General features: G+C 42.3%; 1 protein-coding gene across 7 annotated transcripts in view; it reads right to left on the reverse strand.

The window, feature by feature from the left end:
- Window positions 1-23,717, reverse strand: part of LOC132905968 (heterogeneous nuclear ribonucleoprotein K) — a 92,916-nt gene that overhangs the window by 39,498 nt on the left and 29,701 nt on the right. For 4 of the 7 annotated variants that reach the window (XM_060957761.1, XM_060957767.1, XM_060957760.1 and 1 more), the window contains 3 exons: window positions 19,680-19,729; window positions 5,145-5,260; window positions 2,248-2,304 (listed from right to left, as the gene is read on the reverse strand). In XM_060957761.1, the coding sequence (XP_060813744.1) occupies window positions 2,248-2,304; window positions 5,145-5,255 (168 nt within the window). In that variant the 5' untranslated portion in view covers window positions 5,256-5,260; window positions 19,680-19,729. Of the gene's footprint in view, window positions 1-2,247; window positions 2,305-5,144; window positions 5,261-19,679; window positions 19,730-20,471; window positions 20,497-23,717 lie in introns of those variants that run through there. The other 3 variants (XM_060957765.1, XM_060957764.1, XM_060957763.1) reach the window with 2 other exon arrangements.

Genomic DNA, 23,717 nt, shown 5'->3' on the forward strand with positions numbered 1-23,717 from the left:
ACGCAACCAACGGCGCAACATCGAGCGGACGGTAAAAATGTTCCCCGGCAAAACACGATTATCCCCCGAGATTTTTCTTTCTCTCGCTCCTCGGATTATATACCTCCTGGCCTTCCACCTTTCGGGTCACGTAGAAAGCCGCGTCATCTACGAAACTCGACGAACACACGCGAACTCAGAAGCGAACAAACCGCCTCTGGCACGATTGAACGTTCGACCAGGGACAAGATCGAGTGGGGATGGCTGGTTTGCGGTTGGTTAATTTCGCGTTTACTTCATTGCCACTCAGAATTATTTGCTAAGATGACGTATTTTTATGGGCTGCTCGTTCGATTCTTTCGAGAAAAACGAATACGACGACTGAGAAGCTTCGTGTGCGTTCCTACGAGATACTGGATAAAACTGCAACTAACGAGAGATAAGCAGTTAAGCAATAATTAAGACTTTCTTACAGATTCCTCCGTGGTCGTTCGCTACATTCTTTGTCCGTTCTTGAAGAGATAAACCAACGTGCATAATTCTCACGTCTCGACTTTTAAATCGATCGAACGCATTCGCTGTGTCGAATCCACTCTATTTTGTCCCTGAGTCTGCGAGTTCTCAACGTTTTCACGTTTCATCGTGTGAAACTGATTCGCTGGTATTGGTTGCTCTTCGAATTTAAAAAGGCACGCACAAAGACACACTAATGAACCGTGTATACGACGATGGTTTGCTCGATTTTTACAGATCGTTCGTTCGGACCTATTCGCTCTATAAGAATGATCGAAACACGAGCTTGAAGTACGACGATATTCGAGCTCTCGTTTAACTGCTGCTTCGCGCGAAAACCAGCAACCTACCGTACGAACGATCGCTGGAAACGCTTGTAATCGTTGTAATTTCGTGAAACTGTTCAGGGGTTGACTTCTTCGATTTATCGCGTACTATGCAACACGAAGTTGCGAACCTTTGCTTCGTCGTGTCCCTCCGATGTTCTGGTTCGTGCGGGGTGAGTCTCGTCGGCGTCTCAAGGTCGGTGGAAAAAACACCGAGGCGAACAATCGGTGTTGCGCAAGAAATCGATCGAGAAACTCGTGAGTGTAATGCCTGTTACGTGCTCGACCGAACTGAACGATCGTGGCTCGTAATTAACAGATTGAAATTCAATTTTAGATATAAAAAAGAAAATCCTGCTGAAATAAATTATTATACGAGCAATTAAACTACCAATCGTATTTTCCTTCTGCTTGGGAATTCTAGCGGATCGCTAACAGAGTTGAGTTTAGTTTTGAAATAAGCTTTCGAATAAGATTTACACCGTATTGCAATGTATTCGTTCCGATTCATTAGCACCGTTAATTAATCCTTTCGAGACGAGATCGAAAGGGTTGGATCGGGAGGCGTGTGCAACAGGCTTTACTCGAGTCGCATCTTTGATCGATCGTTCAGGGTCGGCTGCGGTTTCACGCCCACGCGCTTTTCTCGGACCACGAGTCGCGCAAAATCGTTTTCGAAAAACGGTCGAGAACAGGGAAACAAATCATCGTGTCGGTCAAGCGAACGCAAATTTTGCGGGAAACGAAGGGAACTTTCCAGTTGAAGAAACAAAATGCGTGATGAAGATATTTCGTACGTGTGTGTGTATGTATGTATATACTGCATATCTTTTCTGTCGTATGTGTTAAAAAGGAACGGTTTCAAAGCCTTCTAAACAAAATAATAATAATGATAATGATAATAATAACAGTCTGCTAGATTGGCTAATAAAAAACGGGCTGCTACGCTCGAGAAAAAGAGACAGAGAGAGAAAGAGAGAGAGAGAGAAAACGCTGTACCTCGGAGCTAACACGATTCTCGTTTGCACACACGTTGCAGAAATACACTCATCGGAGCCTCCCTAAACATTCCAGCTAATCGGAGAACTCGATCGATCGACGATAGTCACATGGTCGCCTCTAGAACTTCGCACGAGAGATTAGTTAACGAGAACGGAGCAAGAAGCTCGTGAAAATACGATGATTCTCCGCCGAAAATCAAACATTTGATTAACTAAGACTATCCGAAATTATATATCCGCCACGGTTATTTCGTCGTTGAAAATTCGTTCTCACGATCTTCTTGTCTAACATCTTTTCTCTTTTCATTCCAATCGTTTACTCGGCTTCTTCTGTCTCTCGTACTTGTCCCCCGAAACACGGACGAACGATAGAGAGAACAAGATCGAGGGGAACGGAATCGACGGAAACGGAAGAAGCAACGGCTTACCTGACTTCTCAGTTTGGTGATATTCTGGCCACCCTTGCCGATTATCGAACCGGCTACCTGTAACATACAATCGTTTATTCCATAACAACTATCCTTTTAATCCGATATCAAAGCGAAAAATCTCTCGAGAAAAATACACTTCGAGCTACCTTCTCTCATATTTAATACCGATCGATTCTGCAATATCGTGTTATTGCAATATCGACCACGTACGATCAGCGACACAGCCAATAGCCACAAGTATCGACTACATTATCGATCGTGTACGGGCACGTTTTCACGCGACCAATTCTTTCATGGAATCTCGCGTCAAATAAAATCGAGCATGCTGACTCAAGTTCTCGGCCTCGACACACAGCCACGGGGGATGGAGCAGACGCATGCCCCAATTTCGTTCGTCTTGCACGATTTTTGTGGGAACGGCCGCGAATCGAACCACGGAGAAGGTCGATCGTTTCTCGATCGGTTGAATGCGTGCCGCTGGCCACGTTCCAGCGATTAGCAACGATAAGTTACAGCCACGAGCCAATTGCAACATGGCACGGGCGGAAAACGCAGCGCGCGATAATTACGTTCTCTCCGCGATGGTGAATGAGATCACTCTCGAAAGGAGCGATCCATCGATCGACCCTGACACCGACAGCCGTTTTCGCGGAGTCTTCGATCGCGTGTCTCGGTCGGGCCGCAATCGACATTGTACTCGATCGTTGGTGCGCGACCGATCTCGAGCCGCGATCGAACACAACAACGAGAACGAAATCGACCTGACTGCCGGTGAAATTGACAGCAGATAAATGCAGTCACCAAATGAACTGCTCCTTTGTACCTCGATCCCCTGCTGGGATGCGCGTTTCCCCTTTCTTCGAGATGCAATCTCGGTTTATTAAGACGCGAGATATTGCACGGTAAATTTCGATATGGAACGTGATATTCAACATAGTTTCCTTTTATGTCTCTCTGCTGTGTGCGAAGACTTTTTCTTCCGACCAGTCACAAAGCTTAATATCCTTTAAAACGACGATGTTTCGAAAATGAATTACCGAGATACGTAGAATTGAAGCAATCGTGATTTTTCGTGTTAAAGAAAAATACAAGTAGAAACAGCGGAGAATTTTTAAAGCGTCTAACTATTAACTTAATATTAGATATATTTTCAAACAAAGTAGTGAAGAATATCTGGTCATTTTCACTTACACCAAACGTACCTTTTAAGCTTTTTCTGAAGAATTCTAAGATTGCAAACGTTTTAGATATCCCGGAAAGAATTTCAAAATTTCCGTCTAGCTGCGAGGTATCCCGTCAGGATTTCGAGAATTTTCCCGGAGGAAAGAAAGCGGAAGGAAATCCGATAGCGATTCACCGAGCGCAGCGACAATGACCGGAAGAACTCTGCGTTCCGCGATTGCGAACGTGCCGACACCAAGTTACAACACGGTATGGCAAGCCGCTTTTACTTCGCCAACGATGTGTATGCGATCGCCAACAGACCGCTGGAAAATTGTACACGTGGGAAAATAAAACTTGGCAACATCTAGATGCATCGCCAAGCCTTATCTGGTTGTAAGAAACACGGTTGCAAAGACGTATTTTACGCGATCTTATTTGGAAATTCAACTGCGAAGAATATTTGACGGAAAAGCGTATTGTTCTCAACCGCATTGCATACTTTTCATTTGTCGCAGTGAAAGGTAAAAGTGAAAGTTTCTTCTAAAATAATTTCTTTCCAATCCTCGTTACAAACGTCGCTACCTTCGAGATTCTCGTTCCTTCTTTCCTTCTTCCTATTTCCATAACAGTGTATTTCTTTTTATCCGAGATATATTCTGAATTTTAATTACGAGCGTCCATATTTTTCCCACTGTCACGAATGTATAGTCTCTTAGATCACTTGCTAATTCTATTTATGTTACATCAGTGTAATAAAAATTCATTTGTACCACGAAAATGAATTCAATCTGCAATTACCGCTTAACGAAGACTCGAATACTTTTCTACTTGGCAACAGCGACGGATTTATAATAAACCGACGGGAAAATCAACACTAGAACTACAACGCCTATCAAAATGATTGGTTTTATAATTTTATTTTAAAATTTCTACTTCATGTTATATTTTCTTCCTGCAGTGATGTAATAACTTATGTAGCGATAACTGAAGGAACGATACAATAAATTTTATTTTCTTGCTATTCATTCAAAATCAAAATAATTTTGTACCGTGGCTATATATCGTGTCTAAATGACTGGTACTTGTTAAAGCGTAAAAGAATCCTACAATTTGTTTACCGAACCTGAATAAACTAGTTTCCTCGTTTTGTACAACTTTCCATACGTTTTTAGGATTTTTACTACGTATCATTCGATATGAAGGTATCAATTATCAGAAAAATTCCGAATCGATCATGATGCTGACGCTAAAACTGCCACACCAGTCAAAAATGACTGCTTTTACAATTTTATAAATGTGCAAACCCTCATTCAGGGATCATGGTCCCAGATGGGTTAATAAACATTTTGTAAAAAAGTAATAAATCAATAAATATAAAAATATGCTATTATTAGGTATTTTTTAAAAACATTTTGATCGATTTCGGTAGAAATAGTTTCGTCTTAACTGTCGGTAGTTGTACTGTTAATTATATGTCGATATCGCTTAAAAACAATGGCCTTCGAAATTTTGTCGAAATCAGAAATTTGAAAGTACTCGAAGCAAAGTCTCTTTAAAAAAGTAGAAAGTACATTACGTAGTTTCTCTCGACTATTTACGTAATCGTTCGCTTCGATTCGCGGATATTCAAATATCGACTTTCATAGAAGATCGGATGATCGATTCATCGACTCAGGTTCGACTTGAAAACTGGTTTTGCAAGATGAAATTTGAAACCGATAAAATCTTACCTTGCTGGGGATCAGAAGACGAAGCTCATCGTCACCCTGTCTGTAACGCTTGTGAGGACTTGTTGGCCCTCCTGAACCTGTCATAGCGCCTGCATCAGCTTCTCTCTTCATTATTTCTGCAACAAAAATATCGATCGACTGTTTAGCACATCAGCATTGCGTTATAAATTGTCATATATACGCAAAAGAATTGATCGTACCACGAATAAGTTTCCAAAAATTAATTTTTCCCACATTAATTGAAAAGCATATGCTTACGAAACATAAGCAGGGTGAAAAAGCAGATGATGACGTCGAATGCTAATTGTAAAATGAATATTCGAATATCTCGATTTAAAACGTAGAAATCCTCCTTATAGCGATTGAAAGAAAAAAGAAATTAAATATTAATCGGGGATTAAGTTTCACACACTTTTAAAACCAGCGTTGCAACGTTCGAAGCTAAGGAGTTAATTCTTTCCTACTTATTGTGTGATTGCATTACCTTGAATAATATAACAAAAACTAGCGAAGCGATTCAAGACCGGACGTACGTCACGTGCCCGAATTCACCCCCCGAACCGAGAGAAATCGTGTTCCCCCTTGATTTTCAACCACGCACGCATTCCGGAAACAACAGCGGCGACGCGGACCGCAATTCGTAATAAACCTATAAACATGCTTCGCATTCGCGTAACCGTTTGTTTGCGGGGGACTGAACGCTATGTAATTCACTGTCCGTTAAATCGGCTCGGTCGGTTTAATGACGTGGATAGCACGGGAAATCGATGTAACTCGGACACATTCGCGATTAAACGACCAAACTATCCCTGAATTTGTTCCACGTTCGTCAACCTTGAACAGTTGGACGTAACAGGTTCGCTGTATAGGTAGTTTCCGCGTGTGCAACGTGCCTGGTATTCTTCGTTAAGTAGATTAAAGACCACGATTACGTTATTTATATACACGCATTTTTTTCTTCTTTTAATTTATGTTATTCTCTGTTTCTTGGCAATGCCATTATAAGAAGCTATTCCACGGATGTATAAGATACTTCTTTGCGATAATAATTCTCCTTATGTCGATATCTCACAATTTTTTAATGTTTAAAAAAGTTAAAGTATCTTTATTGTCTTTCTGATTTATTTAACAGGCCTCTATAACGTATCTATTATCGTAATACGTACATTTTTTCTACGTTATTTTCCGACTCAGTTTTGCGTCATACAGTATAGTGAATAATTAATCATTCCACATAATTCACGATGCGACAGAGAATAAATGTATTTCAGAAATAAGGTGAGGAAACAAGTGGCAAGACAGAAATTTTTCACACCGATCAAAGTACGCGAAAATCTCGCACAAAAACATGGATCAGTTACAACGAATTTATATCGCGACCAGCGCTATTAATTCGGCCAAAGCAAACGATATTTCCTTTCCGCGTGCCGTGGAATGCTCGAAGCGAGCGAGTCCCCGAGTCACCGAGATTCATGACGCGATTAGGGCTTCGAAATTGCTTCCTTCCGATCGCCGCGAGCGTCGTATTACCGGCGATAAACCAGAAAAATCTCGCAATTCTGGCAATTGAGAGTACGTCAGATTTCTGTCGCTGGCAAACGAAATTCCTTCTGTCTCCGTGGAATTAGCTTCTTTGGCTACGAAATAATAAAACTCGCGGGAATCGAGCGGAACAGTGATATCGAATGAAAGTAGGTCTTCTTTGTCTTGCGTTTTAAAGAAATGCCAAAGCACAAAGAGAAGTTCAAGAACGTAGTATGGGACGAGGACAATAAAAACAGAATACGTAGAACGAAAGGCGAGACTAGTTCCAAAGTTGAAGAATAATAAAGCTTTGCATAGTCTCTCCATCGATGCCAAGAATACTTTAATAAAAGTCAACGCCGTATGACGTCATACAGACATGTTTAACCGTGCCCATCCTCTTAGCTGGCAAATTTCAAAAAATGTGACGAATTTCAGATATGTTATCGAGTTCCGCGCATCGATTTCTACGAAATATATTTCCGCATAGACGGCGAATATATCTCTGCAAAATATCATATAAAACACGTGAAATTCTATATCGATAATGCGTTGTATCGCACAGTTTTAGTAAATAACACTATACACTTTTTATCGAAAAGCAAGCACGAGCTTTCTACTATTCATAGAAAATAATTGAAACGAACAAACCGAATCGTCATAAGTCGCCATTTTTATGACGAACACAGTGTGGAAATTGAAAAAAAAAAAGGGAAGAAACGTCGGGAGAAGGAACGAATGGACAGGACGAATCGATAGTCGACCGGTCGACACGCGACGTTAATAATTTACCGGGGCGATTCGTAGGCGAAGGGTGACCAGCGGCCCGTGCGCGCGATTCGTCGTTTCGATTTCATTGCGGTGATGGGAAGAGACGACGGGAAAAGCGCAAAAGGAACAGGAGGCGGTGGCGTTCGTTCGCGGCTCGTTAAAGAATCACGAGGCACGAAACCTGCGTCACGGAAACCGGCTTCAGCAACAGAATACGCAATCGTTAACGATCGCATCGTTAAAGAACACTAACGGACGTTTCAATTTTGTATATCGTAGAAGGTTAACGACAGTGACGTTGCACACTGTTGACAATTTCCAAATATAAACCTCATATTTCGGTTTTAATCCGATTGACGATTTTCCACGCACGAAACATGCATTGAAGTGACTATTGACTGTACGAGACTGCGGATAAATATCGTGATCGATGAGACTATAAATAGAGAAGCGTTCGTCGAAAATAACAATTTGAAAACCGACGACGTGACTAAAAGCTACAAACGATTTTAAAAAGCTACGGACTTTGAGCAGATGTAACAATTTCGAAATCAAAGAGACGTAGAAGATTAAAATATTACCTGGCTAAAAGGATCCGCAACGATAGGCTCGCGAGATCGATGTTTCGTAATTAATAAATTATTTAATAAACCCATTTCTCAATAGAAATTCATATAAGCCGATTGTAAATTTCTTACTTTTCCATAAATGAAGTTGCAAATATGTACCAGGAACGAAGAAATCGTAGGTCCGAACAGGATTAAAAATTGCGATGGTATTGAGCAATTTCAACCAAGTCATTTGATGAGGTTGAAATACTCTAGGGAACGCTGACACCTTGTTTCCTTTCTTTATATTTTCCAGCGTGTTCGAGGAATGATGAATATTAATGTCTCCGATTCTTCGTGGCGAATTCGTTCGTTTTGACAATGTTGTTTGCCAGCCACGGTCCCGTTGCCGTGTGAATTTTTCGTTAAAAACACGGAGGCAATTTCCTGCGCTGTCGAACAGCCGGAAACATTTTCGTCCACGCGATAACTCGATCAATTCCCGCCGTCTCGCGTGATGCATTCGATCTCGACGAACCATTCGATCAAACGATTTCAATCCCCTTCGTGGAAACGATCGGAAAAGAACGCGAGTATGAAATATCGTTGTTGGTTCTCTTTAAGGAACACTCGTGTATCTCCCACTGTGAATTTTTCCTAAATGGAACGACTTTTAAGCTGCCCGTTAACACGAAAGCCGCGAAGAAATACACGGCACTGGAGTTACGTGGTGTGACCGATCATGGACCGCTCGTTTCTCCTAACTACAAGATTTATTTTTACTAGCGCCATCGTGTTTTCAACAAACAAGCAGCGTGCGTGACCAGACCGTGTCGTGACACGAACTCGAAAAGACCTCCTACGTTTCTGGTCGTCCGACCATTACCGTAAGGGTGGAACAGGGGGTGGATCAGTCGATCGTTGTGCACGAGGGGGCAAGCGAATGATAAAATAATGGGTCGTGGGTAATTTCCACGTAACGCGTCGATTCCGAAGCACGTTTGAATTTGCCAACATATTTTTCAAATAAAAAATATACGAATTAATTCGAGAAAAAGGAAAATAAATTAAGTTTAATAAATCCCGGTATCTATCTCGCTTTACGATCACAGTGTGTATTAGATAGAAGAGAAAGTCGATTACACGCAGTCCCAATCGATACAATATTTATCAATTATTCAGCAGAAACTCGGACTATCGGTCTCGTTTTAGCGACACGTGCCGTCCGCTCGACCATGGAAAGCCAAAAAGAAAGAAAAAAGGGGAAAAAGACAGAGAGGGAAAGAACGTGAAGAGAAAGGGATGAAAAGGGGCGCCATAGAGTCTGCAACGAGGGTAGCGTGAGGCGCCGAAGAGTCCACTGCCGGCAGCACTGCATCGACTAACTAGTCCATAACCAGTCCGCACGCCACTCCAAAGGGTTGCTGGTCTGATATATAGGGGCACAGGATGGAGGGCATCAAAGCCAGGTCGAAGGGGAGACCGCAATTAGGAACTGGGAGCAGCTTAAACTCGCTAAACCTGACGCGGGAATTTGAACTTGATGAACTTTCGACGGGTCTATGAAACGCAACCGCATGTATACCATAATATCTGCGATTTATACAGGGTGAAGTGAAAGTGATGTGTAACCCTGAGTTTAGATTCTTGTGAAAGGCAATTATCAGAGTTTTACCCGTCAACTTGAAGTTTCAAACCGTTTGATACATTTTCAGTACGGATGTACCGTAAATTGTAGCACAAGCCGAAAAGGATGCGGTTTCGCGAAACCACACGTGTTACTCGAAAGTAAATTGAACAATGTGAAACAACAATTCTCGATATTTTATTTTTTCTGATTTTTATTTCTGTAGTTAAATTACAAACTATTGAAAATTCTCGTTCCCTTTCGTTACTTTTCGTATCGAAGAAACATGGACCGATGATAACACGTGCCGAGCTTTCAGTTTTTCAAACGAATATAATATTTTGCCTTAGGTTGATTATACTTTCGTTGTTTGAACGAAGCAACTATTTCACGCAAATATCAGCCAACGAATCCTCGTTGCAAGTCAAACGCACCTGTATTTAATCTCTTCAGCACAAGCGCTGACCGCAGTCGACATACATCGAATAATTATGTAAGTCATTTGGACAGAACGTACGAAAATAAAAAATTCTTATATAATCACTGACGTAATTCAAATTTCGAGGAAACACAGCATAATTTTTATCATTATTTTTGTTATTACTTAAAATATTATTCTACGTTTTCCGTAATGTGTTATTCCCAACGACTGCCACGATTCATTCTATTCATCGGAAGGAGCGCTCTGCAATCGTTCTATAAATTCAATAGAATAAACGAACGACGATTATATAGGTCAAACGCAAAGAATCGATTTCTCAAACGAACTTCGTTCGTGCGCCGGGATGCTTCGAGAAACGAAGTCAAGTGGATCGATAGTCAAAGGAATAGGTGGAAAGGGGAGAGGCAATATTGTTAAATCAGAACAGAACCGAAATATTCCAATTTTCGCGAAAGTTGCACGATAGTGGCGTTCAAGAGAAAGGAGAATCCGTGGTACGCGCGGATCGAGAGCCGTCTCTTGTCGCGGTAATTGCACTCCTAGTAGTTACGCGGTCCAAGTAATTATTTCGACGTGGCGTAGACGACGGATATCCGAGATAATTGCAGCCAGCGCGACAATGATATCGCGCCCCAAAATTGCTCGGTGCCAGTAAAATATGATGTTTGCATGTCGTGCTTCTCTCCCTTTTCTCCCGCTTTCTCCGTCTTCCTGGTAAACCCTGTGTGCCACGGAACCACCCTCCGGCAGATGCTAACAGCCTGATAACCGGCTGTCCTTTTTTCAGCTTTTTCGAACGTTACAACAGAGAACTACGAGACACGATTCGTTTGAATATTCGTGGAAACGAAATAGACAGGGAAAAGTAGGCTTGGAAACATTCTCAAACACACCCAGTTTCCAAGCATTTTGTCGGAAGAAACGTTAAGGACTTCTGCACACCAGATGTTGACTCTGCAGGTTCGCATCTACTATATAGCTAGTCCGAGGCATAGATCTCTTCTCGGTGATGTTTATTACGTATGAGATTTCTTGGAACGAATTTCGAAAATGTGGATAGTATTACTATATCGAATGGGAAATAGAGAAGAAGAAGAGGAAATAAGGGAAACAAGGTTGATCGTGGCTGGATTTATCGAATCGAAGTCGAAATAGGACGGCTCTTCTCACGATTCTATGCCGGCTTAACCGGGTCAACGAACAACAAGCGAGCGACATCGCACTAATGCCAATTAAACGAATAAACTTAATTGGTTACGTCGACCTGTTATTTGTGTAACGAGAGAAAAACTGAGTTTTGCTTTTAATCAACGAGATGAAAATACGCCATCGCTCAACTTAATTCTCGACTAAACGCTAGTTCCACCGTTACCCGTAATTTGTTTAAAGAAAAAGCTACATCTTTCGTTGACTCTCGGTAAAGAGCCACGATTGCACGTTAACGTTGAAATAACCACGATTCCTCTCTTCCATGCGTTTACCTTGCTCGAGTAAACAAACTGTTAAACTTATTACCTTCTTCCCGATTTCCGTGACAATTTGCATCTTAGAAGAGAATAATTGCATGCTAATTTTCCTCGCAACCACCGGCATAAATTATCTATCCTCTTAAGGACCGCCAAAAATTCTCCCTCGAGCAGAATCCTCTGGCGCAATAAACCATGGAAATGCTTAAAACGACCGAATACCGGATACAAACGACGTCAACGACGTGCAAACCGACACTGTCCAAGAAAATCAAGGAAATGGGGGAAAAAGAGGAGTCGTGGAAAATGCGGCAATTACCAGCAGACTGTGGCCATACATTGAACACGGCAGAGACTATAAATTCAAGATGTCCCGACGAAAGAAACTTGTTTACCGTTTTTACCACAGTTCCTCGTCCTTCTCATCCACGTTTATCCACCACCAAACCCTGGCAACGATTCCCACGGGATTTTCCTCGTAATTTGGTAAACCACTCTCCACCCGTTATATTTACTCTCAGTTGAGCCACCCTTGCCTCGCATGTCGAGAATATGTAATCTTGTTCATGTTATAAACTTCGTCCGACGTTAGTGTCGTTTGTCGACACCGTAAAAATTAAACAAGTTTGTGTGCACTTTATAGATCGATAAGCAAAGCCCAAATTCTTTTCACGCTATTAACACTGGAATTACGGGAGTAATGAAACTGACTATTTCCTAATTCTTCGTGGAAATTTTATAGATACATTCTTGGCAATTTTCCGCGATTCTTTTTACAAGTACACTGCCGGCTATAAATTATTAGGATAATTATTAAGGATATATTTAAAACAGCGAATGCTTTTCGCTGCTTTTGTATCATAATCGTTCCATTATAAATCTATTTCTTGTCTGTATAATACGAATACATATTAATTTAATCGGGTCGTACGTATTTTCTAGTAAAAAAAATAAAATAACATTCGTTGGAATATTAGAGAAACGTTTATTCGCGAATGGGTTTTAAATACCGTTAGTACATTCTCGTCGAATGATTTATATCCCAGAAATACAAGAATGCGAAGCGTTTCTGATTTGAAGTCCGCATAATTTCATTGCAACTGATTCGATTTATATTAAAATTATATGAAAACCATTCCATCGACGTAAACCACTCTCTGATTGAACGTGCGAGGTTCTCGCAAAGCGGATTGCGAGAAGAGGAGGAGAATAACAGAGAGACGCGTGTAATATTCGAAGTGGCGGACGAGGATCGAAGGGACGCTGGCAGGTGAGATTACCGGCTTCGGCTGAGACTAAACGGAGTTGGCTTAGAAATTCGACGCTTGACGTCACGCTTTCCATCGGCTTCTTTAAATAGAGTGATCAATGATATCGCTGATTGGACGGCTGAGTCTTTGCTCCAAATACCGGGCAAACAGCTTGAGCTTTGCTCAGTGTGTATGAAAATGCAGCACGCAATTACTGGCGTGTATAAATTGGAAATTTGTCCACTCTTACGTGTCGAATATTTCATATTACGTTGCATAAGAGCGTGCATCGGACAAAAGGAGAAATAAGAGAACAATGTGGGACGAGACAAAAAAGTGCTTGCTTGTCTAGCACGAACTCTATGAGAAAACATTTACATACTCGATGATAACACAGTCACGTTGAATTTCATTCGTTTCGAGGAACTTAAAAATCCATTCAACGTCTGTTGCTTGGGAAGTTATGTCAGTCGTGATAAGAAATTACAGACTGCGCATTACCGCGTGTCTACGTATCTCACATAGACGCCAACAGTGTCGTTTCTCTCTTTGCCGCTTATCGAATAACTTGTCAGAAACAAATAAAGTTCTGTCGATATCCGTTCGCTTGGATTCCCCGCCAAATAGAGAACAATCGAAGAGGAATCCATCGCCCTCGCAATTGTGTTTCTGCTTGCAAAGTAAACGGAGAAGATAGAGCGAAGAAATTTGTCGAGGTCAGAAATTTTACAGAAACGCTCGCTTAGAGCGACAAATGATAAAAGAACGGTCGAAAGAACGCACGAACAAAAAGAAAAAAGAACGCTACGCGGAAGAATCGAGCAAATAGAAAAAGAGAGATCGAGGGACGATGGAAAACGCGCTAACAGCTGAAATTGGTCGAATCAACGGAATTTCTTGTTGGTTGGGAATATTTCGAGGAAAGAGAATGGTTTAAAGCAGATCGGGAGAGGCATCGGGGACTCGCACTTTCCGAGCAAATACCGACAGTTATGTCAACAGACAGGCGCGTTAACGCTTGTTAAATGTTTGAGAACGTTTATGCAGCCAGGCAATAAAAGGCGAACCGGTTGTCGGTGCATCGGTGATAATGCAACGGAAGGCTACTGCGGCAAAAACAGACCTGGCACACGCGAACCAATCGAAAGACTCTGCGGGAGTTTTGCGCTGGAATCTGATCGATTTGCCCTCTTCCGATAAATGGAAATGAAAGAAAGAAGGTCGATGGACTGACTGAGAAAAACCAGTTTGTGACAAGAGCCCAAAGATTCCTTTCACCCGACGAAGAATGAATCGAAAAGCCGGAAAAAAAAGACTTTGGACATTGCTATGTAGTTTGCCCTGGAATTCTCGCTATTGTGGAAATGTGATTTCGTTGAGTGAGTGAAGAATATCAGGAAAGAGAACGATAGAGGTGCGAATGATAATATTTGGCGTGGAGAGGCGCGAAAGAAGAATGTTTGGACGGAGCGTTTGAAATTATCGTGTGAACGAAAAATTCACGGCTACCAAAAGTTTGGAGTAGACGTGCAAATAGTTGTAAAAAGACAAAAATTGGGAATCAAGAGTCGGCAAACGAATCAAACTCTTTCGTCTTCGACGCAATACTCCTACGTTACGTGAAAGAGAAGGATTTGGATGAACGAATTCCACAATTAGACTACTACATCACCGGCATAAACGTTCGTTAATATCAATGCAGAAGAGACTATTCAACGTGTTAACGAGTCTTGGTTCAGCGAATCACTACAAGACAAGATTCGAGCAACTATGCTTTGTGCGGCCACCGTTAATTTCTACGACCAAGGGAAGACATCTCGCCGAGCTTTCATCCATTTATCGTAGTCGCGTATAAAGACGTTCGTTGAATAGTTCTCACACTTCCTCGCGCTCCGAAATTAGCCGACGCATTCGCAAAATATCGCCCGTTTGCCCGACGTTCAATAATTTCCTAATTAAACGTAGAATATATCAATTCCTGTATCGCATAAAATCTATACGGGTCTTCCATAAGAAGCTATCGAATGAATTTTATTCACGCAATTAAACATCTCTAGGCGAGACTTCTATTCATTTATTCGCGGAATAAACGCATCGATGATCACTGCGCGAAAAATGTAAAGCGAAAGAGAGAATTAGTTGCGTTAAAAGAGCGCCATATGAGTTACAAATCTTTAAATAGATATAACGCAGAGAACAGGAAACAAAGTGGTAATTTATTTTGTTTGTAAGACTTAATCTATTTCGAAGACGATATCTAATAATATATCTATATCTATAATATAGACAATATCTATAAGGAAGCTAAAAAAAAAAAAAAAAGAAAAACAAAAGAACAAAAATATTGCTTTAAAATTTGACTAAACGTCTTAATTTCTTCGCAGGCGCGAAGTTCCGCTGGAGCCACTTTATCGAGCGCGTATCTTTCTCGTACATATCATACGTAACCATAGAGTCAGTCATCGCCGCACGAATATTCGATACAGCAAGTGCACGTCCTCGCGCAGATTATTCGTGTAAATGGGATTGTTCAGCGAGCCAGCAATTTACAACCGAGCGAGCAAGTAATCGCCGATTCCTTCCCGTTCCTTCCGATATCCTGGCTCACGTTCATCCTTTTCCCGGTTTGTACTAACTGAGAAGGTCGATCAGGATTATTTCGTACTTTTCTCCGTCCTACCGTTACAGCCAGGATCGATTATTTCTGAATGAAATACCGTGGTTCGAGTAGCGGCATTCAACGAACCTAGTCTCTGTTTCACTCGACCAAGCGAATACAAGCTTTCAAGTGGGATTCGCCAACTTTAAGAACACGTTTACCAACAGATTTCACATTTAGCTGCTATTTCGTACAAGTTTGCGAATACTCGATATCTTCGCGCAAACGATGATTCGTGTTAGTTAAAAATTCTCTTATTTAACGACGTGTACAAACAACAATTTTCCTGGGTTAAAACGTGTGTCTTCTTCTCTTTTCTCTCCTCTTTTTTTTTTTGAGGGAGGCGACTGTTGGGAGAGAATTTTATCGATGAAATGATGTCGGATTCGAGCATAGGACAGATATATCGATGCGATCTCCGGTGACTTTGGTTAGAACTCTGATTATATATCGTTATCGAGGTTGAAATGTCATCTACGAAGCTAACGCAAACGGTATTATCGCGTCTGTAATCGCATGAGCACAAGGACGATGTAAGCAAACAGGTATATCTCTGCGTCGATGACGAAACATGGAAAAAAGCAGCGATCGATGATATAGACACGAGTGATTCTATGTTCACTGCACGGTGGAAGCAGCATTCTCTGAATAAATGAAAAATTCTTAGGTAATACACGACTAGATAAAGCTTACACCTGCAGAATGAATTATAGCACAAGAACGAAGGGAAGCTGAACGTTCACTATCTTCAACCTTCTGCAATGCCGTGTAACTTAGGAACTATATATTATCTTATTATTGTACTATTCTCTTAACGCCAGTCCATTTATCTGCAGCAATGGTTAATTTCTAGACTTCGTATTAAAATAAAAAGGCAACGATCAATTGTAATTTTTCTACCCGTAAGAAGAACGAACATAGTAATTGTAGAGGATAAAAGTAGAAAGCTTCCAAGATCTCGATGACGTCGGATGAGTATCCACCTACTGTAACAAATGGGGTACAAATTCCTGACCGAATGTATAGGCCAAACTCTGTCATCAACAATGATGTCCAAGACAATCGAAGGTGTGTACAATAGAGACAATCTTGAAAAATCCTAAGAAAAATTCCCCTGGTGGAAGAAAATAGAATAGCACAAGAGAGGACAATGACACAAAAGCATCAAGGCCTTTTTAAGAATTGACGAGTGCGTAGCCGGTGACTGCTACTCTAATTTTATCCAGCTTCGCAATGAACTTCGAACAAAACAGAAATCGATATAGCCTGTACAGTGCGAGTTTGACGGCTTAATTATTTCCATAAGACAAGCGTCTCTAACGACGATTCTTCATCTGTCAACATCCATCCACGTTTCCTAGTTCGCGACGGTCCAGCTCCGAAATTAGACTCTATGAAACCGGACCAACCGGAAATTCGTTCCCTGGCATGATCGAGAGTCACGACTAACTAGGTGGAAATATTTGCAATAGGCTAATACTTGTTGGCATTAAAAGACCCCGATGTTGTCATAAATTGTACAAGAAAGCAAAAAAATAACTAGTGAAAAAAAGATTAGTAAAAAATAAAATACATATATCGATGCGAAGTAAAAGTCGTTTTATTTATTTGTAACGATCGTTCGAGTGAGCCTCGAATGACACAGAATTTGTTTGTAAAAAAAGGCAGGAGATAAATAGACAATAAATAAATAACTAATTTCTTTGATGCTTTTTTTATTCTTTAAGCAACGTTTGAAATTGCTTACTGTAAGAACTGCGTCAAAACACGATGTACTGCGGTAGATATGACGCATTGACACGTCATGGGGTGCGGTAATTTGTGGACTCCGATGCATACTCTTTGCATGATTTCACGGTTTCGTTTTAAAAAAAACCTCGTCGTTCTAATTGACGTTTCCTTTAGAAAAATCTGTCTCAATGTCACGAAGGAGGTCTAAAGAAATTAACGCGGCACAAAGCGCAGAAGTTTACGTAACCCTTGTCGCCTGTGTGGATCATGAAAAGGTGTGATACGGAATACTTCAAGTTTTCAGTGGATAAAAATGTAAGACGTATCGTTACATCAAAGAAAAGACGCAATGCTTCAAAGACGCCAAGTTTCCACGTACTACGTAACAGCGTCTTGGTTTTATATCGTACAAAGATATAGGCATAAAAGACACAGTGCTACGATTTAAAGAACGTATAAATTAACGTATGTAACTCTAAAGTACGATACTCCAAAAATACTTTTACTCGAACATGGTGTCTATATATTTTCATAAAACTGTAATTTGTAATTGTAATTTTCGATTTCGTTGCTTTCACACCACCCGGTACTTTTACTTTCAACCTTAGCTACTTGCTTCAGAGGTAAGTCCGACGCGGAAACGGAGACAGAAACGCGGCCAGCGACGAAGCGCGATCACCGGAAACCTTTCAACGACGAAGCCGCCCTCGAAAAAGGTACGCTTTCGAGGGCAGGCGCGTTCCTCGGTTCCGTTGCCGGGAAAATCGCGCAGACTGTGTCGATGTCTCGAGTCGATGTACCTGAGATTACGTTAACGGTACGATCGATTTGTATAAACAACACCGCGAAACCGTCGAGTACGCTACCACTCGCGTTCTTTGACCCTGCGGCGAGAACCCTCGAACGCGTAGCACGTCGAGAAGGGTCTTTTATCCGTACGCTAACCCTTCCCCTACCCGCGGCATTCCACGCTTAGCCTTAGACTCGAGAAAGAGGATCGGAGGAGAAGACGAAGCAAAGCTGCTACGAGCATGCTCTCGCTACCAAGGTGTAACGTCCTGGTACACCAGTCTGACCACTCTTCTGCTCCCTTTGCCCTCCATACCCTACCTCCTTTCTTCCTCCTTGAGCCTTCGTTTCGCCTCCTTCCAACTCGACCGACTGTCTTCGCGAAACTTCAAAACTAGCATTGTCGCGAAACGTTTAGCAGATATGTTTCACATCGAAGTACATAACGTTTAATGTAAAATTTATCGGATGAACTCTTATCCTCGATAAGTATTAGATGAGAAAATAAAATAAAAAAGATGGCGTTAACGCAATTTCTTGACAACTTTACGAATATCTATGTAAATAACTAAATGGAATTTTCCAACTTGGCGACGTGTAACGAACGGGCACGCTCGTTAGCACAAAACAGTTGTCATCTCGAAGCACGCGTGTCTCCTCGATAGGTGTGTCAAAACGAAAACTACCGCGTTACAAAAATACCACGAGTGGGTTGAGCTCGCGGCCGATTTGAATTTCATTCAGCTCGACCTCGGTCACGTTTGTTTGCGTTCGCGTAGCACGAGAAATGGCCACGACGTAACAGGCCGTTCACGACTATTCACGAGGAACGAGTTTCCACGTCGAATCGGCCTGCCAGTCACTGACGAACCCTTTTGTGGTAGAACGTCTGATTCGTGCATGGAATTTCACGATTATTGCTTCGAGGCGTACTGCGTTCAGCTGTATCGCGAATACATAACAAATACGAATATCAAACTAGCAGATAACGCGCAGGATGTAGCATACAATCGGTTCTCTAAACTTAGACCAGTGATAAAACGACTGCAATGAACCGCAAGTCTTTTATCGCTTTCTTAAACGGGATGTAAAATTCTAAATTCGCGTTTACTGCGCACATGTTTTGCTTGACCATTATCGTTCCGTAATAATTCCTTGATAACGTTATTTGTAGCCGCTACAGACGATAACGTTTCTATCTTTCATTTAAAGAATTCAATCGCGTTCGACCGTACCGATCTTCGAAATAAAAAGGAACCAACTAGAATAAAATGTTACACCCGATAGGATAATTTACCCTCGTGATAAATCTTAGGGATTAGACTCTGATGATTTGGTTTAGAATAACTTACCTAATCCGAACGAGGCTTATTTCAAGATAGTTATTCGGAATTAACAATCGGTCGTACAATGAAACGCGGTATTCAGTCATAAAGAGTCCGTTTAATCGGACGTTCGTCCAAGCAATCGACACAAACCTGCGCTGCAAAAGGGAGTGGAGAAAGAAGGACATGAAATGCAACCGATCCTCGTTCTTTTTCAGGCTAACCGTATACGGTCCTTGCTTATGACCGCATATAAATCGTCGACGACGATCTCTCGCTAGTCGAAACAGAACGAGGCCGGTCGTCGCCGATTGTCGTCACTGAATTCCTTCAGCCGCGTGTTTCGCATGCGAAATGAAGCGCGGTTGCATTCTTGCCGCGTCGATGCAAAACTGTTACTCACCAATAACGATGTTCGCCGCAGTTGCCTCCGGAATGGATCGGCAGTAAACCCTGCACAGACAAAAAAAGACAAGCGTCGTTTTAATCCACGTCCCTGTTGCTAGAACCCACTATACGCGAATCAATTCCTTCAGCCTTCTCCTCTCCTTTTTTTCGCCGACTGCACCACACCACGTACGCGCGTTTAAGGCGTACAATGATACAAGGTACTCGAGTTTGCTTTAAAATCGTACAGCTGTCGACAGAAATAAGATAGAGCGATGAACAAGGTTAAAGTTAGAACGTTACGGAATAAGAGAAAAAGAAGGAAGAGTATCACGAACGAGTTTTGAAAATCTATATCAAATTTGACGATTTTTAAGAAGATTACCGTTTATCCGTCACGATGTATGGCTTTTGACAATAGCAACTCCGTTGAAAGATGTCGAAATTAATATAGATTTTCAAAATCTGTTCGTCACACGTTTCTCTATATTTCTCTCTTATTCTGCTGCTACGTAATTTAGCCTTAACCTCGAGCAAAATTCATCGCTCTATCTTATTTCTATCGAAAATTCTACACGATTTTGACAGAATCTTCAACACATTATCCCACTGTGCGGCGCATGGAACGCTTGCTTTGTTGCCTACTGACGTAATACTACGTTCTTTCATCGGTGAAAGTCGCGGTTTCTTCGCGTAGTAGTACGTCCCTTTCGCGATGATTGAAAATTCGAATTCTCCTCACTGACGATTCACTCACGACCTAATTCCAAGCGTACTGATTTTCCCCTGTGCAAAACGCTTTACTGACCATTGACGTAGTACCGCGATCTCTCATGCAATGCAATTGAAATTGATCGACGATCGACTAACGACACACCGGGTTTCACATAGTTTTCACGGTGCTTCGCGCATCTATGTAAATTCTGCGCAATCTATTTCGGACACGATCGCGAACGTCACTGGCCACTGTTTCTAAGCGTCGAACGCGGGCTTCTTCGGCAGGAATATCACACGCCGGTAGGTCAGCAAAACGTTCGAGCATCCGCGCGTCTCTCCCGTTACGCAATTATTCGTAACTCGATCGACGAGTCGATCGGGCCCAAGGCGCTTCCTCGACGCCTTGAGACTTCTCAGCGGTATCAAGATCTAGAGCTCGGTCGCACACTGATGACCGATGTCACACTGATCACAGTTCTCCACCAACAAAACACACCAACACGTGCACGACTGCTAATTAATCCGCCAATCCGACAAGATGTTGTGAACGAGCAAGGTCGTCGCGGCGCGTGTTCTTCTCTGCTCGTTCTCTCGTCAACGCCGGCAAATTAATACTCTGCCCGAAACGCGACAGAACAAACTGCGTCCGTCCCAATTTCCAGGTCCGAGCGGAGAACACCGTCAAGGTCGAAATACCTCGGACCAAAACGAGAGGAAGAGAGAAAAAGATAAGAGAGAGAAAGCGGTAAGAGAGAAATCGAGCTAGGTCATGGCCAGAGTTGGCCGTACCTTGAATATCCTTCGATCTTCTGCGACCTCGTGGCACGACCAAGGATCCAAGAGAAACGAGGATGCGTGGAGAGTTGGTACGGGTAAGGACCTATGCTAGATGGAAGACAGAACACGAGTAACTTTGCAAAGTGGTGAGCCCGCTTCTTCCAACGAGTAGTTGTCTACTTCTCCTCTGAGTCCCCCCTTCCTCCTACTCTTCAACCATCTCTTTCTCTTCCATTGCCTCCTTCTGCCTCTTCCTTCATCGTGCAGAGGCACGAGTCAGTTTGGTGGGGGGCTCAGATCACGAGGGGGGAGCCTCGTAAGAGAGAGAAAGAGAGAGAAAGGGAGAGGGAGAGAGAGAAAAAGAGAGAAAGAGAGATATGGAAGAAAGACGGAGCAAATAGCAGAATGTGTATAAGAGGGCGGGAGGAGGTTTGGAGAACGAACGAAAACGCACATGTGTGTACGTAAGTGCACTCGGCTGCGAGGCTACGACGTGAACGAATAATCCGGATGCATCCGAGGGACGGTTGGAGGGCTAGGAGGGGAACGAAGTCAATGAACGACTTCACCGCAATCGCCACGCGGCGAGAGAATTTCACGGTTGCGAGCTTCTCTCACCCTCTCGCTGTTTTCATCCGACTACCATGTCCCTCTTCTTGCTTTTCCTACGCTCGTTTTTTCGTTTTACGACATTATTTTTTCCCCCTCTAATATCGTTCCTTTTTTTTTTTTTTTTTTTTTTTACCAGTGGATCACGTAAACAAGCTGGTGCTTCTTTCTTTGCGTTTATTTGCCAGAAAAAATATATTTAAAAAAAGACAAGCTATTCTCAAACCATCGAAACTTCCTTGAAGCGTCGCTGTGACACTTTGCGAAATAGTCGATGACATCTGACTTCTGCCGTTTCAAAATGTCGACTACTATCGCAGATACAGACTGGTAGAAGATAATTCAACTTTAAGTTTCGAAACCTACTTTTATGTCATCCATTCGCGCTAGACGCTTTCATTCGCAGTCAGGAAATTCTTTGCATATTGTGCAACGAGCATATTTCACGAGATTCATGTACCTCTGTTACATCTGTATCGATGGAACATCGGTAAAATTGAACCAGAAAGATTTTCTTTTGATCCTAGACCCGAGTGCACATGCGGAAACAACGTTAGCACTGATACTGTTTCCCAAAGGGAGAGACGCAAGTTGGCGAGAAACGGGAGGAGCTCGTTACCAAATGAACTCGCTCGAAATTTCGAAATTAAATTTAAATCTCATTCAACTTTATCGTTCAGAGCGAGTCGCGGATGTTGCAACAGCAGGCACCGAAAATACGCTCTCTCGCCCACTCAGCCACGAAAACGTTAATGCCGGCTGTTCGCGGGCACCCGAGTTCAGAAATTATCCGAAACCGTCTTTAGGACCACTGAATAATTTATCCGGCCCGCTATCGACCCGCCATGTCCGGGGCCAACTTTTAATTGCGTCTACCGAAACGATGCGCTTTTCCAAATTTAATCTATCAACTGCTAATGAACCCAACCAAATAACGAAATACTTAAAAAATGTAATTGGTCCAATTAATCATGGGAATACATCAAGTTTTTACCTGGATAGCGTCGTGCACGCGTATGAGTGAAACGTTAGCCTCGACACATACCTTCGTTAAACACGCAATATATACACGCTGTCCAGACCTAAGTATCCGAGCCATTTGAAAATTAACCAGCAACAGAATTCCCTGAATATTTCCGTCGGCACGTTAAACGAAATTAATCATTCACTGTGAAAGCTCGTTTCTGCCATTAACGTTGTTGGCTAATTACTTTCCACGAGTTGCAACCACCTAGTCTACCTTGTAGGTACTAGCGTAACTAAAGGACCACCTGCAATATGAGAACCACGTCCTTTCAACAAGCATACACGTGCATCGTGCCTGAGACAATGGCTCTTCGTGCAAGTCGAGGAAATTCTCTGGCAGCTGACTAGGCGATCTTTTCCCCGAGCATTCTGGTGGTAGCGGTGAATCGACCAAGAACACGCAAGAATATCCGATAGCAACGCGGAAAACTGGCTCGTTGCGGCACTCTGGCTACCACCGCACAACGACGCCGGAAAAATGTAGGCCGCGCAAACGATATCATAGCTGGCTGGATCGTCGCGAAATTCGCGACCAACCGATAATCGATCGGCCCGGCTAGATATGAAACACGAAACGTGACTCATAGCTTCTTATCGAACCAACACTGTCGCTAGTGGGGACGACATTTTTTTATCCGTATCGACTGCTTGTCTATCATTTCTTAGGGATGCGAGAAACGCGTATAAAGTAATCGGCGCTACGATACAAAAATTTGCTCAATTTCGAACAAGAGTATATAAAGTTAGGAGAAATAGCAATTGAAATTTATATCTCGGATAGCTATCGCGAAAAGGGAAACAGTTCCAACACCGTAATCGCCTAACATCCGCTTTCCTTCGATCGATCAAACAATTTTGTCTGATGAACAGAAAGCCGAGCAAACCGATCGATAAGCGAAAAACAAATTCTTTCCTACCGAGATCG

This window comes from Bombus pascuorum, chromosome 4, assembly GCF_905332965.1.
Source record: "Bombus pascuorum chromosome 4, iyBomPasc1.1, whole genome shotgun sequence".
Lineage (NCBI taxonomy): Eukaryota > Metazoa > Arthropoda > Insecta > Hymenoptera > Apidae > Bombus > Bombus pascuorum.